Below are 19,482 nucleotides of genomic sequence, written 5' to 3'. Positions count from 1 at the left end.
TGTATTACCCTGCGGGTGTCCATTTGAAAACAGATGTAGGTGGTCCCAGCAATGAGACATGTATCCACACCTACCCCATGGCATTGTGGTTAGGCAAATACCAAGATCCCAATCACAGGGAGGCAAAGGCATGGATAACCTAATCAAGGGGAGGGTTTTCAAATGCCTATCAACCCTTCTGGACAGCAGGATCTAATCTAGATTGAAAGCAGAATACTAAGGACAAGCATGAACAATTCTGGATTGAGAAAAACTACGTTTCTCTGCTGCAAGTGGGTTAGTGTGTATGTAACTATCAGTTGAGACTAGGCACTTTATTACATATATGAGTCTGTGTAGTGCAGTAACTGGGAGAGACTGAGCCATGAATGAGGAGGGTGCTATTGCGAGTATTGGAGACAGTGGCCTGGGGCAGACATGATGGCTGGCAATATTCCAGCCATGCAAGCAGATGGAGATGGGAAGCATGCTATGTATGCATGCTTATATGCTTTCTCTTCCTCTTTTACACTGTTTGATTTCTTCCTGGTTAGTGTTACATAGTTATACATTATGTGTGGTATCTAACCCTAGTCCTACTCAGAGTTGACCCATTGAGATTAATGGACACGGACAATTTAGATTCATTAATTTCAGTGGTCCTACTGTGAGTAGGGCTTAGTTGAATAACACCCTAAAATTTGCATTGTTACTAGTTTTTACCAGAGAGGCAATGTAGCTTATATCCCTTAGCTTTAAACACTAACTGTGGGTTGACACTGCTGTAGATCTAAGGGATTGGGAATTCACAGGAGGAGGAGAGCAAAAGTGTGAGCTTATGGCATGCTCCCAATATCCTCATCTTAGTTAGATCACTAGTATTAAGTCTGCACCAAGCCAGTAAGGAAGCCTCCTGGTGTAGGAACTCTATGTGTGCTTTGGAGCACAAACATGAGCTTTGGAGCAGAATGATGAAATTAGTTCCCTGAAATAAATCAGATGGATTTCCATGTGAATTGGAATAAAATTTCACGAATAACTGTAGAAAGCTGGGATAAGCAACATGAGGCCTGCAAATTTATCCATTCATCCTGCCAGTATTTCCACATAACCCTGTGCTTGCATGCTGCAGCAACTCCCATATGGAGTTGAGGACAATGTTTTTCAAAAGAAAAAGAGGAGCAATTTTCTGTGGTAAAGAGCCTTGGTGTCATGGTATGTGGGCCTTATATTTCCCACAAGCTTTATATTGTTTTATTTGGCTTTCTAATTGCTGCCTGTAATCTTATTGCAGGTTTGGATCTGCCTTGTGAAGCTGTTCCAATATAATTTCTATTTTCCTAATGCCTTAAGTGACAACTGTTTTGGTTCCAGTAATTGCGTGGAATTCATTTCCCAGAGGACTTCATTCTTTACCTGTTTTCTGTCTCTATTTCCATAATTGTACTCTCAGAGCATGGCATATTTGAATATTGTGAGTGACAAAAGGAAATCAACCAAAATATAGAGTGGGATTTTCCTTCTATTACTCATAGTTTGCTCCAGAAAAGAACAGATGGAAATCCTGTTGACAGTTTATATGTAATACACTAGGGAAATTCGGTAAAAATTGTTAAGTAACAGTCATCCCCATTATGGTTGCCAGTTTAAAAAATGTAATGATTTATTTGCCACAAATATAGCCAACTTTGGAAAAGGAAGCCATGATGGCTAAATTATTTTATTTTTACTCAAGGCATTTTATCTTCTTACTAAATTGTTTCATCACTTCTAGATTTCATATGTGAGGCTTCCACATGCTGTGCAAGGAAAGGATGATAGTAAAGTTCTGAAGGCATTTAAAAATATTCTTAGAACTTCTCCTTTATGAAGTATAGACAGCTACCTCTTATGACCTTGTAAAGATCACAGGGAGATCCATATTTCAGTTCCATGAGTTTCAGTTCTTGTGCAAGCTGTATGAATTATCTAGGCTCCAGTACTTCTACATGATATTGGTTCAGTTCTGATTGCAGTTTGCCAAGCAGGAGTAGGGATGTCAGTGAATTCTAACAAACAGAAGTGGAAATTGCTGATGTTTTCTCATTCATCCCATGTCCAGTATGGAAATCAGTCCCATGAATCTGATCAGTATGCACTGTTGTTGTTGCTTTCAGTCTGCAAACAGTACCTAATTGACTACAGCCCTCCATTTGCATAGTGTTTCCTTAGCACTGACATGAATGGAGTAGAATAACGTAATAACAATGTAACTTAGGCAATTTATGTTATTAGTTCTGTAATTTCACCGCAGCGGACAGTGAGACCAACAACATAGGTTTTGGAGGATGACAAACTGCAGTGGAATGGATATGGTACTGCAAGTGATGAATTCAGGGCAGAACCGGAAATTATGCTTTCTTACATCCCTAATCAGGAGCTGGCCTCAGGGAATCCATCTCCTGTTCAAATTACTCCTTCCTTCCCTTGGGTGCTTTAACCATGGTTTAAGAACAAATTAGATGGGCTACTAAACACATTATTAGAAGTCATATCAAAGCTTTTAAAATATAAATAAAATGTATTGTTGTTATTGTTAGTAACAGATGCCCCCCTTAATTTCTTCTGAGACCCAGCAGATGGGCAGGTGAGGTTTAAGCCTTCCATGGTACATAATGAAAATCACCCCCTTGTGGCCATTAGACTTAAAAAAAATCTTCTGAAAGCTTTTCTCCAAGGCTGATAGGCTGCATTTTGGAAGGGGGAATTCATTGGGATTACAGCTGGGAAGAGAAGGGTTAAACCTCCGCTCCCTGCATGCTGGGTCCCAATGAAAAACTTCCCCCTCCATTACACTTTTAAAAGCATGAACACAATGGTTTATAGTCAGTGGTGTAGTCGTCCAGGGTCTTGGGGTCTTAGACCCTTTACTTTTTTGGGAGCAGGGTCCCAGCAGGATCCCCATGTCTCCAGCATTCTATGACCCAATTAGCATGAAAGGGGAGTGTGTCAGACACTGAGAAGAGTCTACAAACATGCTTCATTGTCCTTTCTTGCTTATTGGAGCCAATCAGAGTGAAAGGAGGTGAGTCAGCCACTGAGAAGACTCTTTTCAGCAGCTAACACTCTCCTCTCATGCTTATTGGCTGCTAGGGACGTCTGTTGTTGTGTTATATCATGAAGGAACCCTGCACTTCTGAATTTGGCACTACACTACTGTTTCTAATTATATATTTAGCACCGTGTCTAGTTTGGCTATCACTGTTACAAAAACCCCAAGACTAACCAGGATAAACAATAACTGGGCTTCCTTTTAACCTGAAATGGGATCACAAACCTTGGTTGGCAGGGAAGCCATTTAGCATTCATTGTGGTCACTGTTGGTGCAGATAAATCTGGTTAAGTCAAACAAGGGAAATGGAGGGGTATTTGGGCAAGGAAGGGTATGTTTATGAGGCGGGCCCACAATTCGGCAGTTTTGCACCTTCACTGATTTCAAAATGGTTTGTGGTACACCCTTCCTGTTTTTAATTGAAGTGTGAATAAAAATAATTTTGAATATGAGAATCGATTTGATTGTAGCAGTTCATTAATAGATCAAGATCTTTAGGGAGGGTGTGATGTTCCTATATATTAGTGTATATATGGTAAGTGCTGGTTGTTTAGAGTATACATGGTAAGTAGTGAAAGAGGAGGGGGAGTGAATGGGCAATAGAATGCTTGATGATTGGCTGAATGTTTAAAATGGCTGACAGTATAAATGAAAGGATGACAGGTAAATCTGGGGGAATGTGAGGTGGTGAATTGTGGAATCTGGGGGGAGAAGAGAAAGAGTGGATTGCTTGGTGGGGTTTGAGAGAGTTGTTCGCCAGGAGAGCGTGGAGAAGGAGGGAGGTGGAGTTCGGATTAGTATTGAGTAAAACCATATGCTTATGTGCCTTAAGAAGAAATCTTGTTAATCTTGTTAGCTTTGTTATCTGTAATAAATACTTAATTTGGTTTACCAAAGGCCTGATCCTTGGCTGGGGTTTCACAGACCAGAAGGGAGGGTAAGGTAATGAGCAAGGCTGAAGGGGAACTGTAACAAATGGTGGCAGCGGTGAAGTGAATAACAATACCAGTATTCAGAGTCTCTGGGAATACTAGTATTGGGACGTTACTGGTGGTTGCCTAGCAGGGGGATCTGTTGAGATCTGTGCTAGAGCGGGGAGAGAAATCATAAGAGAGAGCGGTCCGGACTGGTGGAGTCCCTGGTGGTGCCTAGAGACAGGCAGTAACCACGAGCAGGTAGGAACCTGACAGGGAGAGCCAGGGAAGGACGCATCACATGTGGTGTCAGTAGCGGTGGGATACGAACAACAGAGAATCCAGATACGAACCAAAGAGAGTCCCAAAGACACGTGGTGACAAAGGAGACTACGTCACAGGTGTTGGCTGTAGCAGTGAGATACGAATACTAGACAATCCCTAATAGTTGTGTGGCAAACAGAAATAACAAAACAAGATTTCTTGTGAGAGTGACTGGCAAAGAGTGTGTGGCAAAGAGTGAGTGAACTCAAACACCATGGCTGAATACATAAAAATGAAAAGAGAGGAGCTGGTGGAGAAGTGCATAACATTCAATTTACCTCATGAGGGTAAAGGGGTAGATGAATTGAGGGTAGCACTTATAGGATTTGCAACTGCCCAGCAAAAACAACCTGTCAGAGAAGAGACCCCAGAAGGATATTTAAGCAATCCCGCTTATATAGAGTACTTGAGAGAGAAGTTGAGGATGGAAGGTGCAGAGAAGGAAAAACAGAGAGAGTTGGAAGCTGAGAGATTGAGGATGGAGGCTGAGGAAAAAGACAAGCAGAGAGAGTTGGAAGTTGAGAGATTGAGGATGGAGGCTGAGGAAAAAGATAAACAGCGGGAGTTGGAAGCTGAGAGATTGAGGATGGAAGGTGCAGAGAAGGAAAAACAGAGGGAGTTGGAAATTGAGAGAATGAGATTGGGGTTTGAGGAGAGGGAGAAGCAACGAGCATTGGATGCTGAATTACAAGTAGAAAAGTTAAAATTTGATAGAGAGAAATTTCACTCTGAGGAGACAAGGAAAGAGAGAGATGGAGCAAAAATAAAAATTACTCCAAAGGACTTTGCTGTCTATGAGCCTGGTCAAGATCCTCAAATTTACCTCAGCACCTTTGAAAAAGCAGCTCAGTTGTGGGGGCTACCTGAAGATAAATACATGCAGTATTTATCAAACCTGATTGAAGGGGAATTGGCTGAGGTATACCAATATTTCCCCTCAGACAAGCCCGTCACCTATGCTGAATTCAAAGAAGCAGTGTTTAAAAGATTCAGACTGGGGCCTGATTATTTTAGAAAGCTTTTCAGAAATTGCCAGATACAGACAGGGAGGTCTTTTGTGGAACTGGGAGCAAAGTTGATGGATATATTTGGAAAGTGGATGAGTAGTGCCAAAGCTCAGTCAGTGGAAGAGGTGAAAAGCCTCATGATACTGGATCAATTATACCATCAGTTACCACCAGAAATAAGGCTCCTGGTCAAAGACCGTTCCCCTACATCTGTGCAGGAGGCCGCAGAGATGGCGGATCACTTCACCTCCAATAGAACTGGCTGGGTGGGGAAAACATCAAGAGAGTTTAAACCCAGACCATATAGTGCTGGCAGAAGGGATGTGGTACCACAGCGAGTGAGTCCTCCATTAAAATCTGAAGGGCACAGGACACCCCAGAGTGGATCTGTGTACCCTAAAAGTGAGGAGAAATTATGCTACAAATGTGGTAGACCAGGGCACCTACGTTTTCAATGTGAGGTTGCCAACCCCATTAGTAATCCTGCTCAGACAAGGGCAGTGAAAACAGAGCCCAAGGCTTTAGAAACAGCGAAAAAGGTTCAGTTTTGCCAGATAAACTGGACAGAAGTAACAGACCTTGATTCAAGTCTGAGAGAGGAAGTGAGAGTACAAGGGGCAAATTATTGGCCATTGCTTGATACTGGTGCCGCTCAGACATTACTGAGGCCAGATTTAATAAAATCTGAGGTAATATTACCTCAGGAAACAGTGACTATCCAAGGAGTGAGGGGTCAACCAGAAAGTTTGCCTGTGGCCCTGGTGGAAATGACTTGGAGAGGCCGAGAGGGCCGATATAAAGTAGGCATTAATGCCCAGCAACAAGAACCAGTAATACTGGGAAGGGATGTAATGGGCGCCCAAGGAAAGATCTATGTAGTGACCAGACAGCAAATTGGCACAGAAAAAGAAGCCATATTAAGGGGGGCTGAAACAAACAGGGTGGAATCTGTTAACCAGCCTCAGGTCACCATAGCAACCACTAGCAGGCCTGCTGAAGAAGACAAACTGTATCAAGTGGTCTCTGGGGAAGAAGCAGATCAATTCAGGGAAGAGCTGCATAACGATACCAGTTTGAATCAAATAAAGGAACAGGCTCTGGCCCAACAGATTCCTTTCACTGACAAACTGAGGAATCAAGTTGTGTGTGAGAATGGGATTTTATATAGACTGTGGATGCCTGCTGAGAGAAAGGATGAATGTGAACCAGTGAAACAAATGATGGAGGTGGTGAAAAAGAATCTCAGTCAAGCACAGCAGAAGCAAAGTTACTGGTATGACAGAACAGCCAGGGAACGTGTGTATGATGTGGGAGATATGGTTATGGCGTTCATACCCAGGAAACATGACAAATTACAGGCTAACTGGGAAGGACCATATACCATCAGAGAAAGGCTTGACACAGTGACATATGTAATCACCACAGACCAATTAAACAAAAGCAAAGTGGTTCATGTAAATATGTTAAAGCCTTACCATACCAGGGATGCAAAGGTGTTGCAAGTTACCTTATTCCCTGAGGGAAGTGGGCCTGAACTTCCAGATTTGGTACAGGAAAGCAAAGACAAAGGAGGGGTAGATCAAGTGGAATGGTCAGAGGAGGAAGTAAAAGAAGAGATTCTGAGAGTTTTGAAAACCTATAGGAATCTCTTTAGCAACAAACCTGGCCGAACCAGTATAGTTATACATTCCATTGATACTGGAGATCATGCCCCAATCAGATCTGTTCCGTACCGTGTGAATGGGAAAGTTTTGAATGAGATCAAAAAGGAGGTGGAAGATATGCTGGAATTAGGAGTGATCAGGGAATCCATCAGTCCCTGGGCCTCAAGTATTGTCCTGGTTCCGAAAAAAGATGGAACGACAAGGTTTTGCATTGATTATCGGCTAATCAATAAAATTACTGTCCCAGATGCGTATCCTATGCCTAGGGTAGACGCAATGTTAGAGTTATTGGGGGCAGCAACCATTATCTCTACACTAGATCTCTGTAAAGGATTTTGGCAAATGGAACTAGACGAGCAATCCAGAGCCAAAACTGCCTTCAGTACACCAGATGGGTTATATGAGTTTGTGACCTTACCCATGGGACTAAGGAACTCACCAAGTTCATTTCAGAGGCTAATCAATACTGTGTTGCGAGGCATGTCAGATTTTGCAGTGGCCTATATCGATGACGTGGCCATTTTTAGCAAGTCGGTGCCTGAGCGTGTCCAACACCTGACAACAGTATTGGAGGCCTTAAGAAAAGCAGGCCTCACAATAAAAGCTAAGAAATGCCAGTTTGGACTAAAGGAAGTAATCTATTTAGGACATAAGGTGGGGAGTGGGAAAATCACCCCCTTATGGAGCAAGGTGGAGGCAATACAAGCGTGGCCGATCCCCTTAACCAAAAAACAAGTAAGGGCATTTCTGGGTGTGGCTGGTTTTTATAGGAAGTTTGTGAGAAATTTTGGGGAAATAGCAACCCCCTTACATGAATTGACCAAGAAGAAGTGTTCTGAGCGTGTGGTATGGACGGATGAATGTCAGAAGGCTTTTGATCTGCTGAAGCAAGCCTTGTGCCAAGGACCCATATTAATAGCACCAGACTATGAGCAACCATTCATCGTGGCTACAGATGCGTCAGACCTGGCGCTGGGAGTCGTCTTGCTACAGGAGAGAGAAGGCACCAGACATCCAGTGGCGTATCTGAGTCGCAAGCTGACGCCGAGGGAGAAAAACTATTCGTCGGTCCAGAAGGAGTGCCTAGCGGTCGTGTGGGGACTGAACAAGTTGCGCCCATATGTGTGGGGACGAAGATTCACAGTGACTACGGATCATCGGGCCTTGTTATGGTTGCAGACTATGAAAAACCATAACACTATGCTGCAGAGGTGGTCCTGGGCCCTACAGGACTATCAAGTGGACTTCCAGTTCATCAAAGGCAAGGACAATGTACTGGCCGATGGACTTTCCAGGCAAGTGGCTGGGACTGCAGTGACGTGACCAGACAGAGGAACAAAGAAAGACATTTTCCCCATAGAGACTTTTATTTGTTAACGCGACGTATAAATCCTGGAACAGGAATAATACTCTGCCGTTGTTTAAGGGGGGGGAAATGTGATGTTCCTATATATTAGTGTATATATGGTAAGTGCTGGTTGTTTAGAGTATACATGGTAAGTAGTGAAAGAGGAGGGGGAGTGAATGGGCAATAGAATGCTTGATGATTGGCTGAATGTTTAAAATGGTTGACAGTATAAATGAAAGGATGACCGGTAAATCTGGGGGAATGTGAGGTGGTGAATTGTGGAATCTGGGGGGAGAAGAGCAAGAGTGGATTGCTTGGTGGGGTTTGAGAGAGTTGTTTGCCAGGAGAGTGTGAAGAAGGAGGGAGGTGGAGTTCGGATTAGTATTGAGTAAAACCATATGCTTATGTGCCTTAAGAAGAAATCTTGTTAATCTTGTTAGCTTTGTTATCTGTAATAAATACTTAATTTGGTTTACCAAAGGCCTGATCCTTGGCTGGGGTTTCACAGACTAGAAGGGAGGGTAAGGTAATGAACAAGGCTGAAGGGGAACTGCAACAAATGGTGGCAGCGGTGAAGAGAATAACAATACCAGTATTCAGAGTCTCTGGGAATACTAGTATTGGGACGTTACTGGTGGTTGCCTAGCAGGGGGATCTGTTGAGATCTGTGCTTGAGCGGGGAGAGAAATCATAAGAGAGAGCGGTCTGGACTGGTGGAGTCCCTGGTGGTGCCTAGAGACAGGCAGTAACCACGAGCAGGTAGGAACCTGACAGGGAGAGCCAGGGAAGGACGCATCACAAGGGTCAAAATCTCCATCCTTGGAGGTTGTGTTTTATAAAAGCCTGGCAGGGAATTGAGGTGGAAATTTAGTGGACATCTCCATGCACAATTCATTCAGCCATTCTTTCCTGTGATTTTAAGATCAAGGCTTTACAGTTTGTTTTCTTATTAGTCACAGATACATATCTATTAATATTTGACTGGACAGGGTTTTTTTTTTATTACGTACACGTTACTTTGATTTCCGTTTCTCAGGGTCTTCCTGGACCTGAGGGATCATCAGGTTTACCTGGAGGACCTGGGCCAAAGGTATGTTGTATGTCCTGAGGCTGTCTGAAAGCCTTGTAATTTTAACTTCTGTAGACCCCAATTTTAAGATAGCAAGCGAGAATTAAACCATGTAAGAACCTGTGTATGCTGCAATGTATTCACATTAGTTTCTTGAAGGGCTCCATGCATTGAAAGGGGGCTGTAAGACCACACCTCTAATCCACCCTGAAGTTGCATGGCTCCGCAGTGCTGCCTCCTGATGGCCACGTATTCATGGTGCACATCTGAGCTGAGCGGCCTACACAGTCTATACAGGGGAGCCTGCATGACCAGAGTTCCAGCTCCGGTGATGTCTCTGTGTGTAGGCTTCCCCAGCTCAGACTTCTCATTGCTCACTTGGCTACCCAGCACTGAGCTTTGCTGCCAGTTACTGAGAAGGCAAAGAGCAAGGAGGGGTGAACTTGGTGCAGTGTGGACACAGCATCAGGAGCATCAGATGGGCTCCACCACTGTGCCTGCATCACGCTGAGCTCCCCGCCACCTCGCTCCTCTTTCTTTCCTTCTTGATAATTGGCAGCAGTGCTCAACATTGAGAAGCAAGGTAAGCAACCCATCCTGCCGAACACTACTAGCAGTGAACCATGATGATGCAGGGATCATGCAGTGCACAGTGAAAGATTCTGATGAGGACAAGGTTTAGGTTGCTTATTTTTTTTTGAGGGGGGGAGAGAGAACCTTCAGTACCTTTGAAGAGGAGGGCCCTTCTGACCAGAAGACACAGCCCAGCCGTCATCCTCTGGCTCAAAGGAAGAGTCTCCTGTAGTACCTTTGCCTCCCCAGGTGTCAAGGGCTGCAAAACAAGGCAGCTAGTTGCTCCACGGAGGCACAGCCTACCTCACTCCAGGTTTTGTCAGCCTATATAAGGCTTCAATTGGGTCTAGCTCCCTTCTGAGAAAACAACTTAGGAAGAGAATGTTTCAGCCACTACAGCTCCTTTGAAGCTGGTCAAGGTCCTGTTTTTCTCTGCTCCCTCTTTTTTCCTCCTTCTCCTTTTCTAATTATTTTTGTTTATTTTGGAAAAGGCAAGTCCACAGATCATAAATAACAAACACAAGAGAGAAATTCCCAGAATTACAACAAAGTAATTCTATTTACTGTTTAGCCCTCTTATTTTGACTTGATACTGCCTGTTTCCCCTTTGCGAGCTTGAAGCTCCGATGAAACTAGATAGAGAGACAGGATGACTTTAAGGCGCTGGTGTGGGCCTGCTTCCCCTTGCAGTGTATGGATCCCCTTCATGTAACTAATGCATGAAGGGAGCTAAAGTTACATGCTGATTATGGCTATTCATTCTTCATTTGCTCACACTATTCCATCTCCAACACTCGCAGTCACAATTCACTCTTCTCCCATTCAGTGTTCAACATTGTACCGCATTTGATGCAGTTGGGGATTTTGAGAAGGGCTAGCTCCATAACTATAATAAAGTGAATTATGTTGCTATTCAGACTTATATGTGGGTCAAGTAGAAATTCTTATAATTCAGAATTCAAAAATCTCAAATTTCTGCCTAGTCCCAGCCAGTTTGACAGATTTTGTTTGTGTGGTAGGAAGTTATCTATTTATATAGGTTGTTCTCTTCCTAAGTGACCTCAAGGATTGCTTCATCAACCTGTTAAACTGTTATATCCACAGGGCAGTAAGGGTGAACAAGGAGTACAAGGGAAACCAGGAATAGCAGGTATCAAGGTAAATTTGGCTAAGTTTCCATTTGTAATGATGTCATCAAGGCACCAGAGTGCATTGATGACTGCTTTGTGGCCAGTGCATCAATAATATTTTGCCCCTTACTGAAACTAAATTAGCAGCTGTTAGAAAAATTAAGCTCCCCATTCCAAAATGCAGTATAAGCCTGCTTGGGTTAGTTGATCAATGAACTTTCGTGTGGTAGTTAAGAAATTGATCTATGGGATACACTATGCTTGTGACCCATGGCTTATCTTTCTAGGCGTGAAAGAGGAGGAGGGGAAAATGCAGGAACCCAAGGCTTGATGTAGCTTGCTCTCAAAGCCAGAAACCATGGTTTCTAACACTGGCCCAGTTTAGATGTAATGCTAAGCCAAACCATGGCTTAGCATGAACAGGCAAGTATGTGGGTTGCTGGAGAGAAGATCATGGCCATTTTGCTCCATCTCCAGTCCTGCTGCTGTCATGCTGCTGTGAGCTAAGCCACGGTTTGGCTTAGCATTACTTCTGAACTCAGGCTCGTAGTTTATACGCCCCAGACAAACCATGAGCAGTAATCTATAGAAAAAACCTTGGCTATAGCTTGTGGTTTGTTTGGAGTGAGACAAACCACAAGCCTGGGTTCAGGTGAAATACTAAGCCAAACCATGGCTTAACTCACAGCAGTGTGGCAGCAGTAGCACCAGAAGAGGAACAAAGCAGCTGTGATCTTTTCTCTGGGAACCCACTTGGTTACTCATTCACATTAAGACATGGTTTGGGCTAGCATTATGTGTGAACCAGTCTGTGTTCTGACAGATGTAAACACTTGTTCAGTCATTTAATATGGATGTGTTAAAAACTTTTTTTAAAGACCAGCATGGATGGTATTCAGCTAATGCATCCTGTCAGTGCAAGGATTTCCACTTGCACAATAGGACTTTCACCATCCCTAAATAAACCTGCTCTGGAGGGTTCATGGAATCTCTAGAATAGATTTAGGGGGCACAGAGGGGGAGTAGAGGAGGAAAGTTCTGTTGCACAAGCAGAAATCCTTGCACTGATGGGACCGTGACTTAGCCCTGCATTGGATACAACCCTCAGTGTAGTATTGGGAGGCCCCACAGTTTATCTCAGCAAATGTAGATTTCCAAACCAGTGTTTGCTGAGATAGCACTAATTTATTTATTTATTTAATTAATTTAATTTAATTTATATACCGCCCTAAGCCCGAAGGCTCTCTGGGCGGTGTACAAAAAGATAAAAAAGCAATGTATAAATACAATAAATACAATAAATCAAGAAAACAAAACAAACAAACAATAAAAGAACCAAACAACATCCAAAATACAAATAATGATGAAAATGCTATTAAAACACACTTTAAAATGCCTGGGAGTATAAAAAGGTTTTCACCTGGCGCCGAAAAGATAGTAGCGTCGGCGCCAGGCGCACCTCATCGGGGAGGCTGTTCCACAGTTCGGGGGCCACCACAGAAAAGGCCCTGGTTCTAGTCACCACCCTCCGAGCTTCTTGATGGGATGGCACTCGGAGGAGGGCCTTAGATGTTGAGCGCAGTGTCCGGGTAGGTTCATATTGGGAGAGGCGGTCCACCAGGTATTGCGGTCCCATGCCGTGTAAGGCTTTATAGGTCAAAACCAGCACTTTGAATCTAGCCCAGAAACAAACATGGAGGTGGGAAAGTTATATAGAGTTATATAGAAGAGTTAGAGGAGAATCAGAAGGCAAGGAGGTGCTTAACCCTTCCTTTGCTCACCAGGGAGTTGAGCTGCTCATAGGTCTTGTGCTGAAACAGTTCAACATCCTTCAAAATTTAGATGAATATTTTTAGTGGCACAAGAAAAGGTTTCCGCCTTAGAGCAAAGAAAAATGTTGGCTACTTTTCATCAGGCTTGCTACATTTAGGATAAAAATGCATACTTTAATCATACATTATGTAATCTCAGATTTATGTCGCTGTTGTATTATTCAGGGAGAACAAGGGAGACCAGGTGCTTCAGGTGAACCAGGCTATCCCGGAATGCCTGGCACACAGGGTTTGAAGGTATGTCTGCTGCTGTTTAAAACTGTGTGATATATGTAATGAATGCTAAGTGATTAGTGTTTTACGATCACTCTCCTAAGAGCAATGACTGGTAATTATCTTTAGCCATTAGAACTACATACCATCCAGTCAGGATCACAATTTCTGATACGATTCCAGTTCCCATGCTTGCTCTACTAACCGTCCCTAATGAAAAATAGACACAGTCCTAAATATTGCTGTTAATCTCTGATATCACCTCTTTCAGAAGAAGATACAAGAGTCAAGAACAGTATACTGTATACAGAATACAAACAAAGGCTTTGAAACATAAGTCAGTGCATTGAGTTCCACAGCTGATCTAATTCAAGTTTTTCTGTGCCAAAGAAATTATAATTTAGAGACCACAGAAAATTAAATTAAAAAGTTTTCTAACTTATTTTCATTGATTATATAACAAACTAGTAAAATTAAATGTCATATTTTGAAATGATAACTTTCTGGAAAAAATAAAGCCTTATGCTTTCTCCTCAATGGTATCAATTATATATGTGCTTATCATATTTCTGATATTTTGTATTTTACTTAATGATTAAAAAAAGCACCTTGAGTTATGGAAATTGGTGATTAGGAGAACAAAAGAGTGAGACAATTGGACATTATGTGATAATAAAGAGAAGGACAGAGGAGAAATTACTGCCTGAGTTTCTGCATTAATGTTGTCCTGCCTCTGACATTTTGCATTAGTGGGACTTCTAATGGCCATTATGGAAATAGGGCAGGAACTTGTCTGAATGTCAGAATAAAATAATATTTGCAACTATCTTTTAACATCACACTTTGTTCTTACATGGTTTCATTTTTATGATTCTAGTGTACTTGTTTAACCATTTCACCTATATGCATAATCATAGTGAATTATATTTTAATGGAAAGTTGTTTTTTCCTGTTATTTTCAGGGAGATAAAGGAAATCCAGGGGAAAAAGGCATCCAGGTATATTGACTTTTTAATACATATAATAACTAGGAATAGCTGTTCACTCTACATTTATTTATTTGTTTGTTTGTTTATTATTTGATTTACATCCCGCCCTTCCTCCCAGTAGGAGCCCAGGGCGGCAAACAAAAGCACTAAAAACACTTTAAAACATCGTAAAAACAGACTTTAAAATATGTTAAAACAAAACATCTTTAAAAACATATTTTTAAAAAAGGTTTAAAAAATCTATTATTTAAAAAAGAAGGTTTAAGAACATATAAAGAATCAATTCCAACACAGACGCAGACTGGGATAAGGTCTCAACTTAAAAGACTTGTTGAAAGAGGAAGGTCTTCAATAGGTGCTGAAAAGAGATGGTGCCTGTCTAATGTTTAAGGGGAGGGAATTCCACAGGGTAGGTGCCACCACACTAAAGGACCGTTTCCTATGTTTGCAGAATGGACCTCCTGATAAGATGGGATCTGCAGGAGGCCCTCACCTGCAGAGCGCAGTGATCAACTGGGTATATAAGGGATAAGATGGTCTTTCAGGTATCTGGTCCCAAGCTGTATAGGGCTTTCATGTCATTAGGGCTACATGTCATTAATATTTTAAAATGGACATAATTAGAGCACAATCCAACTCACATTTATACTGGGCTGAGGGGAGTTGAATGCAGGAGATCTCCAGCTGAGTTGGCTGGGTCCCAGCTCAGCTATACTATGCCGGTGTAAGTGCTGAAAAAGGGGAATGTTGGGGTATGTCAGAGGAAGGAACTTAAGCCACATCCAACTCATGTTCAGAGTGCTCCTTCAGGTCCCAATTCAGGCAAAAGTCAACGCCGGAAATAACGGTCTAAGAAAATAAATACAACAGAAGTCAGTGGAGAGGGCTTACTCCCCAGTAGGGGTATTTGGGAGAGCATGCTTTTACTTTGTGGTCCTTGTGCGCAGCTCCCAGTTGAGCCAGCATCCAGCCAACCCAGGGGTTCCTGAACTGCAATTGGATGTGGTGGAATTGTATGCCAACTTCTCTTGCACCGGCACCTCTTATGCCGGCTTCCCCTGAGTTGGATTGCTCTATTAGTTTTAACAGAATACATCAGAGCATGGTGTAGCCCACAGACCAAAGGGTAGCTACTGTGGTGCTCTTTAGATGCCATCAAACTCCAACTCCCTTCAGCTAACTTGGCCAATGATCAGGGAGTTGTAGTTCAGCAACATCTGGAGGGCACCATGTAGGCTACTTCTGCCACAGACCACACCCAGCACATTGAAGCTTTTTCTGTCAGCCTTGATAAGCATCATGGTGCAGGCATAGTGCTTTAATAAACTTGTATATATGTTGTCCAAAGCCTGGTCTAAAAGATAGTTAAAATTTAGATTAACAATTTCAATCTGAAAATGAATAAATATCTGATGATTGTAACTTTTTTTAAAAAGTGTTTTTTTTTAATTGTTGGAACAATAGTGCTTGAATAATCCAGCTAGGGTCTTGACTGCATCCTAAAACAGAAATTAATCAAAGTTAACAGCTACTATTAAATACTGGAAAAGTGGGGTTATAAATGCCTTTAATAAAGTATGCATACTTCTGGGGGTCTTTTGAGAGGAAGGGCAGGATAGAAATTTAATAAATAAATAAAACAAATAATTAAATGTTCATTATGTAATAGATTCTGGTTCTTTTTTAAAGGGCCAGAAGGGAGAAAGTGGCAGACCGGGTACTCCAGGCCACAAGGTAAACCAAATGGATTTAAAAATAAAAAATGAGCCCGCATTCCTTTTTCAGAGGACAACTTTGTAGGGCAGTACAATATCTCAGTACAATATCTCAGAGAGGAGGTCAGGTGTCCTGCTCCCCTGGTACATTCACTATAGCTGCCCAATTTCCCTGCTTTTAAAAGTTTGATAGAAATATCTGTGGGGTATAGGTACGTTCTTAAACCGCAAGGTTTTTTTGCCTATTAGTGTATTTCTCTGCTTTTTAATCCGGGAGGTAAGAAATGGGATCCTGTGCAAGCTTGCTGAGAATGGATTGATCATTTGCATGCTTATTGAGTTCAGTGGGATTTACTCCCCTGCAATCATGCTTAGGATAGGTGAAACTGACCACGGGATGGGGAGGGGAGGGGTAGGAGGGGAGCAGGCAGGAGGGGGAGGGGAAGAAAAGGGCAGGTTTGATCATTCGCATGTTTATTGAGTTCAGTGGGATTTAATCCCATGCAATCATGCTTAGGATAGGTAAAACTGACCGGGGGGGGGGAGGGAGGGATGGCTGGAGTGGGCAGAGAAGGAGGAAGAAGGAAGAGGGGAGGGAAGGAGGAAGGGAGAGGAGAGGGGAAGGAGGGGAAAGCCAGGTCTAATCATTTGCACGCTTATTGAGTTCAATGGGATTTACTTCTATGTAATCATGGTTATGATAGGTAAAACTGACCATGGGGGATGAGCAGGGGGAGGGGAGAGGAAAGGGAGGGGAGAGGGGAGGGGGAGAGAGGAGGAGGAGATTGGAGGGGGGGGCAAAGGAAGGGGCAGGGGAGGGCAGGTTTGATCATTTGCATGTTTATTGAGTTCAATGGTATTTACTCCCATGCAATCATGCTTAAGATAGATAAAACTGGCAATGGAGAGGAGGAGGGGGAAGGAGAGGATTGGAGGGGGAGGGGTGGAAAGTGGCAAATGGGAGGGGATAGGAGGGAGGAGAAGGGAGGGTGAGTTTGACCAGTTACATACTTTTTGAGTTCAGTGGGATTTATTTCTGTGCAATTATTTTTGAAAATGGAAATGGACTGCCTTCAAGTCGACCCCAACTTATGGTGACCCTATGAATAGGGTTTTCGTGGTGATAGGTATTCAGTGTTGTTTTTACCATTGCCTTCCTTTGAGGCTAAGAGGTAATGACTGGCCCAAGGTCGCCCAGTGAGCTTCATAGCTGTGTGGGGATTCAAACCCTGGTCTCCCAGGTCATAGTCCAACACTGACCTGGGAGAGGGGCAGGGAGGGTAGGAGGAGGGTGAGGGAAGGAGATTGGGTGGTGGGCACTGGGCAGAGGGGAAGCCCCTTTCCTTTCCAGAAGGAAAACATTGTGAACAGTATCATTGCTTTTCAGCATTTTCCCCACCTTTTTATTCTACAGCAGGCACATGTAGCCTCCCACCCAAATATAAAGCAAAGCTGTCCCTGGCCACATCCACACCAAGCCTTTATTTCACTTTGGACAGTCATGGCTTCTCTCAAAGAATCCTAGGAAATGTAGCTAGTGAAGGGGGCTGAGAATTGTTTGGAGATGCTCTGTTCCCCTCACAGACCTTCAGTCAGAGTGGCTTACTGTTAAACCACTCTTGCCACTGAAGCTCTGTCAGTGGAATAGGAATCTCCTCTCAGCACCCTTCACAAATTACACTTCCCCGGATGTCTCAAGTAAAATAAAGGTCAGGTGTGGGTGTGGCCCCCTGATTAGCCAAGCCAAGCCGCTGTAAGTCTGGCTTTTAGAACACTGACAGTTGGTTCTTACTGAGCATGCCCGACACTATCATAGGGTTCCAGCCAAAATTTCTTAAATTAATTAAAAATCAGCCATGCATTTTTTAAACTTTTAAACTGCAGAAGATGAAGGTCAGAGTATGGGGCAACGTCAGTAACAGGAGTACAGGTACTCTGTGAACATGGCTGACTTTTAATGAATTTCAACAGATTATGAGAACTCTGAGAGAAAAAAGTCCAAAAGGGCTCTGGGGTTTTTTTTCTCTCTTTTTAGACTTTGAATTCTCAATTCTTCCTGTTTTGTGTATTGCCATGAAAATTGAGAGGGTTGTTAAGCAAGTGTTTCTGACTTCTGGACTATAAGTTTTGTAAGGTTTTGTTTTGAAATGAGCTTATGGGAAACATCAGAATGGCATGGGGGGTATTTTCAATTTAACAGTGTGAAAAATCCACGCTGGCTATAGTATACAGCCACTCTTGTGGCTGTATAATACCTTGGTTTTTTGCATATAATTAGTCAGGCTTTAAAAAAAGACAATGCAAGAGTGACTTCGACATAAGTGGGGACCTGATGAAAAAGGTGGTCTGATGTGGGCAATGTCGAAAGACTCAGAACCTTCAAATTCTCTGGATCCAATCCAGGGCACATAGCTATGAACCACGGTTGTCCTTCCCTTCCTTTAAAATTGCAGAGTGAATTTGGGGAGAAATATGTTTCAAGCTCTTAGATATCACGATGAATAAATATTCCATATCTCTAGATGCTTGGCCATCAAATTTTGGAGATTATCTCTCTAGCATGTGTCATTTTAATACATTTTTAATATATAGTTTAAACTTATGTTGGTAGACATGAAACATCATGACAATAACTCAGTATATTTTATTAATGTCTTCTATCATTTTGATTCCTAAAGGGAACCTCAGGATTAAATGGAGAAAAAGGAGAGGTATGTCTTGCTGTGTTATACACCCCAACATTTTTCCTGTCCCTGTCTCTTTCGACTGCTTAGTTTTATCATGCATTTCGTCTTGGCTGTTTGTTTTAATGTTGTTGTTGCAAGTAGGGATGGGGGAGAAATGTGGTTCATTTTGCATTTAAAGCCAAATTTATCAAATTCTCACTTTGTGAAACAATATGAGCACCAAAACAAAAATGTGCAGTTATCTGAATTTTGCAGTTGAGTTCTTCAATCAAAAAAGGGGTTTCCAAAATGCATGTGTTAGGGGGAAATGTGCATAGCAGTAATTATATTGGTGAAAATAACATACTAAATAAAGTTCATTATATTAGGAGAAATTGCTTGCAAAAATGTGTACATTAGTCAAAACTACATACAAAAATGGATTTAGCAGGAGATATTAGCACTAACATGCTGATGAATTTTCATGAGGATTTTTTTAAAAAATATATTTTTATGTATTTTATATATAAAAGTATTTATACACCACTCTGGCAAAACATCAGGGCAGTGTACAACAACATAAAAACGTTTTAAAACAATACAAAGCAATCATTAAAATGACTGGCTATTAAAAAAAATTTTAAACAGCTTCATAGGCCTGTTGGCACAAAGAAATTTCAAAAGATACCTGAAAGTGAAAAGCTAGGATGACTACTAAATCTATGCTGGAAAGGTGTTCCACGGGATGGGGCTATCGACACTGAATGCCCAACATCTGGTTGAGGCTACAATTGCTGTAGAAATGTGGATAACTGATTTTAAGATTGGAAAAATGAAAAACCGGGAGAACCAAAATTGATAGACCTTTCCATCCCTAGTTGTAAGCCACTTTGAGTGTTTTTTTAAAAAAGGAAAGCAGAATACATGCTTTCAATAAATAGTAATAAATATTATTAGATCATAGTCCT

At 42.2% G+C, this 19,482-nt stretch overlaps 1 protein-coding gene across 1 annotated transcript in view; it reads left to right on the top strand.

Annotated features, from left to right (window-relative positions):
- The window catches only part of COL21A1 (collagen type XXI alpha 1 chain), a 178,127-nt gene that overhangs the window by 146,470 nt on the left and 12,175 nt on the right, over positions 1-19,482 (top strand). Inside the window, exons 20-25 of the mRNA XM_061622997.1 lie at positions 9,364-9,417; positions 11,074-11,127; positions 13,097-13,168; positions 14,107-14,142; positions 15,823-15,867; positions 18,527-18,559. Coding sequence (XP_061478981.1) covers positions 9,364-9,417; positions 11,074-11,127; positions 13,097-13,168; positions 14,107-14,142; positions 15,823-15,867; positions 18,527-18,559 — 294 coding nt within the window. The remainder of the gene's footprint in view (positions 1-9,363; positions 9,418-11,073; positions 11,128-13,096; positions 13,169-14,106; positions 14,143-15,822; positions 15,868-18,526; positions 18,560-19,482) is intronic.

Source organism: Rhineura floridana, chromosome 4, assembly GCF_030035675.1.
Source record: "Rhineura floridana isolate rRhiFlo1 chromosome 4, rRhiFlo1.hap2, whole genome shotgun sequence".
Classification (NCBI taxonomy): Eukaryota; Metazoa; Chordata; class Lepidosauria; order Squamata; family Rhineuridae; genus Rhineura; species Rhineura floridana.
Note: the sequence above shows the minus strand (reverse complement) of the source record. Positions and strands in the feature narration are given on the sequence as shown.